Source organism: Alosa alosa, chromosome 7 (genome assembly GCF_017589495.1).
Source record: "Alosa alosa isolate M-15738 ecotype Scorff River chromosome 7, AALO_Geno_1.1, whole genome shotgun sequence".
NCBI classification, from domain to species: Eukaryota; Metazoa; Chordata; class Actinopteri; order Clupeiformes; family Clupeidae; genus Alosa; species Alosa alosa.
In genome coordinates this window covers 2,464,172-2,474,171 of record NC_063195.1, presented here as the reverse complement: position 1 = coordinate 2,474,171, position 10,000 = coordinate 2,464,172, and the positions used below count along the sequence as shown (strand labels likewise).

The 10,000-nt window shown below is 41.7% G+C and overlaps 1 protein-coding gene across 1 annotated transcript in view; it reads right to left on the bottom strand.

The window, feature by feature from the left end:
- Positions 1-4,671: 4,671 nt before the first annotated feature.
- LOC125297671 (stonustoxin subunit beta-like) overlaps positions 4,672-10,000 on the bottom strand; it is a 23,167-nt gene continuing 17,838 nt past the window's right edge. The window contains 1 exon segment of the mRNA XM_048248110.1: positions 4,672-4,812. Coding sequence (XP_048104067.1) covers positions 4,672-4,812 — 141 coding nt within the window.

The window sequence follows — 10,000 nt, the reverse complement described above, 5'->3', positions numbered from 1 at the left end:
TTATCCAGACCAGGCCAATCTAATCCAAACCAGACCAATCTAATCCAGACCAATTTAGTCCAGACCAGACCAGTCTAATCCAGACTACTCTAATCCAAGCCACTTGATCGCACACACACTAGCTCACTTTAATATAGACCAAACCAGACCACTCTAATCCAAACCAAACTGGACCTCTCTAATCCAGACCATTTTAATCCATGTCAGACCACTCTAATCACTCGCACCCTCTACCTCTCTTTCTATTGCTTTACCACTCATCTCATTCTCTCTCTCTACCCAATCACTTTAATCCAGACCAGGCCAATCCAGAGGTCTAATCCAGACCAGACTGCTCTAATCCAGACCAGATTCGATTTCGAGTGTCCTCTCCAAGGCCAAGAGTTCAGTCCACATTGAAACAGTCCTTAGTGATCATGTAATCAGCCTTAAGCAGCCAAATCAAATTGGATGGTTCCTCTGTTTACCTGAGCCAATCAAACAGTCCCTCTGTTTTTCTGAACCAATCAGATGGCCCCTCTGTTTTTCTGAACCAATCAGATGGCCCCTCTGTTTCTCTGAACCAATCAGATGGCCCCTCTGTTTCTCTGGGGGGCATTTGGGATTATTTGAGTTTGGCTTGGTTTCGAAGTTCTTCTGTTTTAAAGTCTGCTTTGTCCTTCAGTGACTCTTCTGGACCTTTTCTTTTCATTTCATCTCAGAAAAAGAGACCCTAAGAGAGTATGTGAAAAGAGAGAGAGAGAGAGAGAGAGAGAGAGAGAGTGTGTGTGTGCTTATGTTAGGATGCCCCTCTCCAGGGTGAAATCTCAGCTTTTCAAACTCTGCAAACTGTAGCACTGTCCTGCGTTTCCATGAAACTAATAGGAAATGTTTGGGTCTCCATGGAAATTAATAGGAAATGTTTGGGCTTCGACCCAGAAAAGGATCAAGGAGTGTGAGGTGTGTTTTGAGTGTGTCAGTCCGTGTGTGTGTGTATATATATAGAAATAGTCGGTTAATAAAGGGCTGTGTGTAGCTGAAGCAGGCGTCTGTGTGTGTGTGTGTGTGTGTGTGTGTGTGTGTAAGTGTGTACGCTATGGAGACTGCTGGTTACCTAAGGGCTGAATCAAGCCAGTGGAGAAATGTCAACATGAGCACAATAATAAAGCGTTTGATTTCCTAAAGAACATCACTGGGTGAGAGTCTTTCATGATTGTGTATTTATCTGTGTGTGTGTGTGTGTGTGTGTGTGTGTTGTGTGTGTGTCGTGTGTGTGTGTGTCATATAACCATGGCAACTGGTTTGATGTATGAGAGAGGCATTGACCTCAGATGACATTCAACAGTTTACACCCCCGGTTTTACGTGTTGTGCAGAAAAATCAAACAGATGTCCTGTGGGAAATAAGTTAGTTAATTAATGAATCAATGAATGAATGAATTAATGAATTAATTACATAATATGTAGGCTTATATTGCACAACATATACCAGGGATGGGCAAACTGCGGCACGTGGGCCGAATCCGGCCAAGCACTTTAATCCGGCCCGCGGAGCATTTAATTTGGTTATCAGGCTGCTCGCTATTTTTTTCCTGCGATAGACGTCGTTGGTGAGCTTTACTGCAAACTGCTTTTCACTCTTCTTAGAGAATATTTACAATGTCAATGTGAAAACATCATGTTAAATAGAGATGATAGGCCTACTCTTTGTTATCTCCTTTGCAGCTGATCTAACTTGAGTGTTATGCTATTCCATTTAATTGGGAACCTGAGCGCTCACGAGAGGGAGAGAGAGTGGCAGGTTCTAGCTGGCTTGTAATTGTTGATAATTGATATCTCCTTCTTATAAGACACGTTTAAAAGGAAATCATGAAGGCAACAGTAGTTCCCACTACTGACCATTTATAAATTGTGAGAGGGCACAGCCATAGGTACAGCAGTAGCCATACCGGAGTGGAGCTGGCAGAAGAGCTGGCATTGAGAACTAAACGTGAATTGTTCTTAAAGCGACAGTGCACAATTCATTTATAAATTTGTTAAACAGTATCAATTTAGCAGTATTTTTAAGCAATTAATATTTTAAAACAAAATTACTTTTGATACTAAATGATAGGCTATAAAAAATGTATTTTTGTGTGTGTTTTGCCCACCCCTGACATATACAATGCAAGACAATTTAAATATGAACTTTGAGCCTGAAAGATGTTTTTATTTTTGTTTTGCCCTTGAGGTAGAAGGCTACACAAACATGAAATAAATATTCTATTAGCATATAATATTTATTAGCCATTATCATACAAGTAGATTACTCGGATGTTAACACATCTTGTATTTGTTACACAATCTAACATGGCTGGTTATACTGTAGATAGTGAGATACAACAGTTTGGCTTCATGACAGATTAATCACATGTCTGATACATGAAAAGTAGCTCTTGGCAGATTAAGCTAAGAGATACAAATGAAGTTTTGGGTCTGTGTGTGTGTGTGTGTGTGTGTGTGTGTGTGAGAGTGTGTGTGTGTGTGTGTCCTGCAGGATGAAAAAGGTCATGTGATCTAGAGCAGAGACACTGAGGAGTCTCCACCAACATAAAACGCTGCATGGAGTGTGTGTGTGTGGTGTATGTGTGTGTGTGTGTGTGTCAGGAGGCCATGGATATAACACCGAGCACTTCGTTCAGCATTGCTGCCGTAGCACTATGGACAAGATGTCGCTGTGCGAAGCACATGAAGAATTGTGCCAGCATCGCCGGTTCGAATCCTGCTTGATGACGTGACCGCCGCTGTCAGGCGATCTCCCGTTAATTGTACCGCTGTTCGGTAGTCACCGCAATCGCGAGTCCGTGCGTCAGGGTTTAACAGACAGACATACGTTTATAAAAAACGTATGTTTTTCCGTGAAATTTGTCCACAAAAAAGTGTAGATTGTATCTTGTCAATTATGCAAAAACGTAAAATTCGACATTTTAACCCGTACGTTTGTTTATCGTGGATTTTCTCAAAATAGCACTGTGCGCAAAGCAACTGGTTTCGCCTTGCAGGGTCACATATAGGCCTAGGCTTCACGTGGACTTGGAGACAGACTCCCCAAAGCCACAGTGTGTGGTTTGCAGTGAAGTGCTATCTAACCAGTCTAATGTTGTTCTCCACACTGTTTTTTTTAGCGTGAGAGCTCATTGAGTGAGTGAGTGAGTGAGTCTGTCTGTCTGTTGCCATTTGCAGTAATATACAATATTGAGGATATGACACATTTTAACACATGACTAATACTCTATAGTCCCAACACATGACTAATACTCTTTAGTCCCAACACATGACTAATACTCCAACACATGACTAATACTCCAACACAGGACTAATACTCCAACACATGACTAATAGTCTTTAGTCCATATAACACGACTAATACTCTTTAGTACTGACTAATACTCTTTCCATATAACACATGACTAATACTCTTTAGTCCCAACACATGACTAATCCTCCCAACACATTAATACAGTCCCAACACATGACTAATACTCCAACACATGACTAATATTCAACACATTTAATAGTCCTAACACACAACTAATACTCTTTAGTCCCAACACATTACTAATAGTCCCAACACATGACTAATACTCTTTAGTCCCAACACATGACTAATACTCTTTAGTCCCAACACATGACTAATACTCTTTAGTCCCAACACATCACACTCACCTTGTCGTTGTGCCATTGCTTAAATCAGTTACTGTTGGGTCCACACTGATGAGTGTTGTGTGACTGATTTCCTGAAGATCGTGTCATATGGAAAGTTTGTTTTCACACTCTCAAAATGGACACCAGAGTTCAGTTCACGCCGATGTGTGTGTGTGTGTGTGTTGTTGCTGGGTCAGACGCTGTTAACTCTGTGTGGACAACGCACAAACTGACTAAGAGTCACCATTGACCTGCTGTCACACAGCACCAGGGGCGGAGCTACGCAAGTTCCAAGTTATCGTTTAGATAGATACTTTATTGATCCCCAAGGGGAAATTCAGGAAATTATTGTCTCAGTCATATACAGTCCACAAGATAATGTGTCCTGAAGATATGGACAGTGTGTACCATGGTACAATCCAGGGCCGTAATATTCAGATATGATCAAAATGCCCCCCCCCCCACCCCAATATACGGACATATAAAAAAAGACAAAAACGCTATACTACAAGAAACCAACAAGCAGCGCCATCTGAAATGTAATCAAACGTAAATAACGCACAAATTAGCGATGGTTCCAGAGAGAGTAGCCTACACCCTTGAGTGGTTTGTCCTGGTGGTTTTAAGTATATATATATACTCTTTTGATCCCGTGAGGGAAATTTGGTCTCTGCATTTATCCCAATCCGTGAATTAGTGAAAACACATACAGCACACAGTGTACACACAGTGAGGTGAAGCACACACTAATTCCGGCGCAGTGAGCTGCCTGCATCAACAGCGGCGCTCGGGGAGCAGTGAGGGGTTAGGTGCCTTGCTCAAAGTCACGGACAGAAGACGACCCAAGAGCGCAAGTTCAAATTCAGAGTCTTTTTATTGAAGGGTTCAGGGGAAGAGGAGGAGAGAATCGTGAGGTCTTGGAGGTTCGGTTCCAGGGGTGCTAGGAGTGCCAGGGGTGTCAGGGGTTCCAGGGGTTCTCGGGGCTCTGGGGTTTTCAGGGTCCTGTGGGTTACCTGGGCTCGGGGGTCACCAAGTTTCGGGGGTTCCAGTCCAAAGGTGCTGAGTGTGTGTGTCCCCAGTGATTGAGCCGGCGCCGGGCTGAGGGTGGTGACGCCAGCGTCGGGGCTCGCTTCGTCTGGTGGTTGGAGGCCTGGGGAACACACGCACACACAACAGCAAGGTGAACAGCAGGCAGTAGTACAGACCAGGGCTAGGCACTAAACGTGGTGAGAGACAGAAGGCAGATTCGAGTTACCGGGGCTGAAGATCGGAGAGTAATCGAGATGATCCGGAAGGCAGGTCGGGATAACGGGGCAGTAGAACAGGAAGGCAGTCAAGAAAGGATCCGAATCACAGGTAGGAGTCAGAGAGTAGGGCAGGCAGGTTACTGGTCCAGGTTTGAAGACGATCTGACAGGGCTTGGCTGAAAAACAGGGCTTTATATACTGGGAGAGGTTAGTGGAGAAATGCAGTGCAGCTGGCAGAGTAATTAGAGCAGAGTGGGGCAAGGTGAGGATGGTGATTGGGAAATGCAAAAACAAGAGCAGAGCAGGGCGGAGCCAGGTGGAGCTCGTTAGGCAGAGTAGAGAGAGAGGAGCAGAGTGGCAGAGAATTGAATTCAATTAAGGTTGTTACCAGGGAGAGAGAATGCTCATGACACTCAAGGGCACTTCAGCCGTGCCTACTGATCGGGGTTCGATCCGGTTACAGGTCCGAAGTGTTAACCAGTAGGCCACGGCTGCCCCAAAAACCTGCCTGGTTTTGCATTTTTTGTTAGTGCCGTGTGCTATCAAAAGCTTCCATTTACTGCACCATACTGCGTTGCAGTAAGGTTGTCAACAATATCGCAATAGCTACCGATACAATTCTCACAAAACTTAGCACAGGCTACACCATTAATTTTTGGAGGCGATCAAGTGAAACTTGCCCCTTTTATTTAAATGATGAATTTGTGCGTGCCTGTGTTATTAATTTTTTTCATGTCTTACAACATAAATAATTCATTCATATGCTAGTAGTAATGTCAGAAATTAACCTGTTTATAGGCCTCTTAGAAATGGTTGTTGCATCTTGCATGTTACATTTAGATGTGCACTCAATCGCGATCCATGCAGGCAAAACGTAGGACTCAAATGTGGCAACGGCACACAAGTTGGAAAATGTTTTTACAATGCACTGCCGGTGATAGCCTACAGTTAATGTGAATTGTGGACAATAACAAAAGAAAGGAATTTGCACCGCCATTCACCAAATAAAGGCTGTAGTAGTGTTTCTACATGTTGGCACAAAACATAATTTCTGTCAGAAACCAGCCTATAATGCTATAACGTTGTGAAGTGAGTCAGACAATAGAGGGGCCTGTCTTAGTAGCCTATTCCTGAATCCTGTCTCTTTCAAACTATGTTAAAATTGTGTGATTAGCCGTCAGCATAATAAAATCTAAATTAAAATACAAAATCTTATTACTGTAGGCTTTAGGTCCAAACCTATGAGTCTAAGCCTTAGTTTTAAAAACAACTTCAGGTGTAAGTAATTAGTGAATAGTAAATAGTAGTGCATTCTGTGTTATATAGAGGTTAACAAAGATACTCTATATTACAAACTAAATTTTGGAGACAAATGAAGTCATACTACAGGTGTACTGTATGTCCAGGGATGGGTTACTGAATGGGCCCACTGGGCCCAAGAGCTCAGGGCCCTGAAGCCCAAACCTCAGCGTGAAGCTGCTTCTTCTCCACCCTTCTCTTCTCTTTCCACAAACTCACCAAAAGTCATCATTTAAAAGGGACATTTAAAAAAATCTATTTTGGCATCTGTGCCCAGGGGTTCATAATCCATCCATGCCTATATCCGTCAGAAGTTTGGAATACCCTAATTGAAAAACTTCACCTCACCTTATCTACCAACATGCTCCTATTCCATCATGCACTTCACCTTATCCACCAACATACTCCTATCCCATCATTCACCTCACCTCACCTTATTTTTCCATTGCTCTGGGGTGTGTTTCCCAAAAGCATTGTTGCTAACCTGTTCGCAACTTAGTTTGTTTGGCAATGGGAAATTGCATTGCAACCACCAAAGTTGCTAGCTTAGTTAGCAACCATGCTTTTGGGAAACGCATCCCTGCATGTCATCTCCTTCATTGCTCTGATTGGTTGGTTTTAGGTCTATCCAACTGCGTCCATTGGCATTTTGACCGGCGTCCATTGGTGACGCCTCTTGGAAATGGGAGGTGAATGAACCTTGTCCAGACCCAACACAAACACACATACACACACACACCAGGGTTTACATTAGTTAACAAACTCAGAGTTTATTACAGAAGACTGAGATATCACACAGAGCATGACGTCTATTGCCGGAAGGTAATGCCTTATACAGACTTTCCTTCGAGAGGAGCTGGTAGGGGGACAGTTGATAAGTGTTATTTTTGTCTTCTGTAATAAACTCTGGGTTCGCCAACTGCATTGTTAGTGCTTTGTTTTATGTGTAGGGGACCCTGAGCAAGCTACTGATGAGGTTTGATGCTGTTTTGAACAATATTACTGGTTAAAAAATGTTCTTTGGGAAGCGTTTCGGTCATTGGCACTTAGCTAATCCACTGCTTGCGATTTGGGGCTATAGCGTATAGGTCATTAGAGCTGTTATGGTATGACCAGGGGCCTATTGCACAAAATTAGGATAAGGGATTAAGCCGGGATATCTTGGTTATCCTGGCTCAATTTATCTGTGATCCAGTTGCACAAAAGCAGGATAGGGGGCAGCAGTATATGTTATGGTATAAATCACCATGGTGATTTATTCTGTGGAGCTAGCCTGCTCCAGACTAGGCTAAGTTCCAGGATCTATTTAATCTCATCCCTTATCTCAGTCAGCAGTCACCACAAACAGAAACCAATAGTTATTCCACTACCCACTACACATTGTTATCACATATACCTAGACCCACTGTCATTATTTAAACGTTTGTGATCATTAATTAACTCTTACATACTCGCCATTCCCGACCTGTCATGCGACAACGTGACGTCACGGGAGTGCCTAACCATTTCACGCGTGGTGGTCGCGGAACTAGTTGCAATATTCTCCTAAACAGAGGTGTTGCTGTTTGTTGCTGTTGTGAAAAGCCTATCTACCTACTTCACACCGTAGAAGAAGCAATGAAGCCTCTCTAGTTGCCATGGTGAATCAGTGAATCTGTGATCGTTGGCGGGGTCTATTTGAGGGAGCCGTGAGCGCGCATTTATCCAGGATAGGTTTCACCTGGCTTTGATGAATCCGTGTCTGCTCATCCTGGCTTGCTCAACAGTGCAACCAATTAAGCCTGTACGCTCTTGTTTTGGATTCATTGAGCGCAGCTCAGTAACTTATCCCGGATGTCTTAATTCAGCTTTTGTGCAACAGGCCCCAGGGCTTTGATCACACAGATTGAACTCATACAAACAGTGATATCATGCCTGATTTAAACTCACAGAAATGAACTCATACAAACAGTGGTATCATACCTGATTTAAACTCTGAGAAATGAACTCATATAAACAGTGATATCATGCCTGATTTAAATTCACAGAAATGAACTGATATGAACTGATACAAACAATGATAGCAGCCTGATTTAAACTCAGAGAAATGAACTGATATGAACTCATAAACAATGATGAGTCAGCCTGATTTAAAACTCAGAGAAATGAACTGATATGAACTGATACAAACAGTGATAGCAGCCTGATTTAAACTCAGAGAAATGAACTGATATGAACTGATACAAACAATGATAGCAGCCTGATTTAAACTCAGAGAAATGAACTGATATGAACTCATACAAACAGTGATAGCAGCCTGATTTAAACTCAGAGAAATGAACTGATATGAACTCATACAAACAATGATAGCAGCCTGATTTAAACTCAGAGAAATGAACTGATATGAACTGATATAAACAATGATAGCAGCCTGATTTAAACTCAGAGAAATGAACTGATATGAACTCATACAAACAATGATAGCAGCCTGATTTAAACTCAGAGAAATGAACTGATATGAACTGATATAAACAGTGATAGCAGCCTGATTTAAACTCACAGAAATTATCTCATATTTGTGTAAACTCACGTCAGCCCCGCCGGAAAACCTTACCGACTCCTGTCAGCCTGGGAATTCTACTGACTCACCCGATTCTGGGAATTCTTCAAACTCACCCCATTCTGGGAATTCTACTGACTCACCCGATTCTGGGAATTCTTCAAACTCACCCCATTCTGGGAATTCTTCTGACTCACCCCATTCTGGGAATTCTTCAAACTCACCCCATTCTGGGAATTCTTCCGAATCACCCGATTCTGGGATTTCTTCCGACTCACCCGATTCTGCGCTACTGCCTTGAGCATTTGACTGTTGTAGGCTGTAGCACATATGTCTATGTAATAATTTATACGCAGATGAATTGAAGAGTTTATGGTAGCACTTTATTTTAGCGAACATGTTAGCCATTAATACATCACTAATATATGTATGTGTTAGTGCTCAACAAGGTCTATATTAGGCGTCATTACACTTTAGCGAATGTTGGATGAAATAAAAAGAAAATGCTAATGAATCAAAAACAGATAACATTATATGCATCTTGAATTCAATCTACACATAGACACAGAACTTAGATCTACACACAGGACACATCATGAAATCAGATCTATAGACAAGACACATCATGAATTCAGATCTATAGGCAAGACACATCATGAATTCAGATCTATAGACAAGACACATCATGAATTCAGATCTATAGAGGACACATCATGAATTCAGATATATAGACAAGACACATCATGAATTCAGATCGAATTCTTATCCAGTTAAATTTCCTAATTTGAAGCACTGATCATCTATAGAACAAGTTAGTTTCCATTATAGCTGATACATGTGATTAGTAGATTACAATAGTATGTTGCCTTGCAATACAGTGGTAGATTACAATAGTATGTATGTTTTACAATCAAATGGTAAATTACAATAGAACATGCCTTACAATACAATGGTAATTACAATAGTACATGCCTTACAATACAATGGTAGATTACAATAGTACATGCCTTACAATACAATGGTAGATTACAATAGTATACGTCTTACAATCAAATGGTAGATTACAATAGTATACATCTTACAATCAAATGGTAGATTACAATAGTACATGCCTTACAATACAATGGTAGATTGATAGTAGTCCTTGAATTATTGATTTCAAAGAGAAAAGGCAGTACAGCATAGCATTATGATAGGCACTTTATGTAGAACTGTAGATTTGTATGCTACTAATCCGTGAATTAGTGAAACAC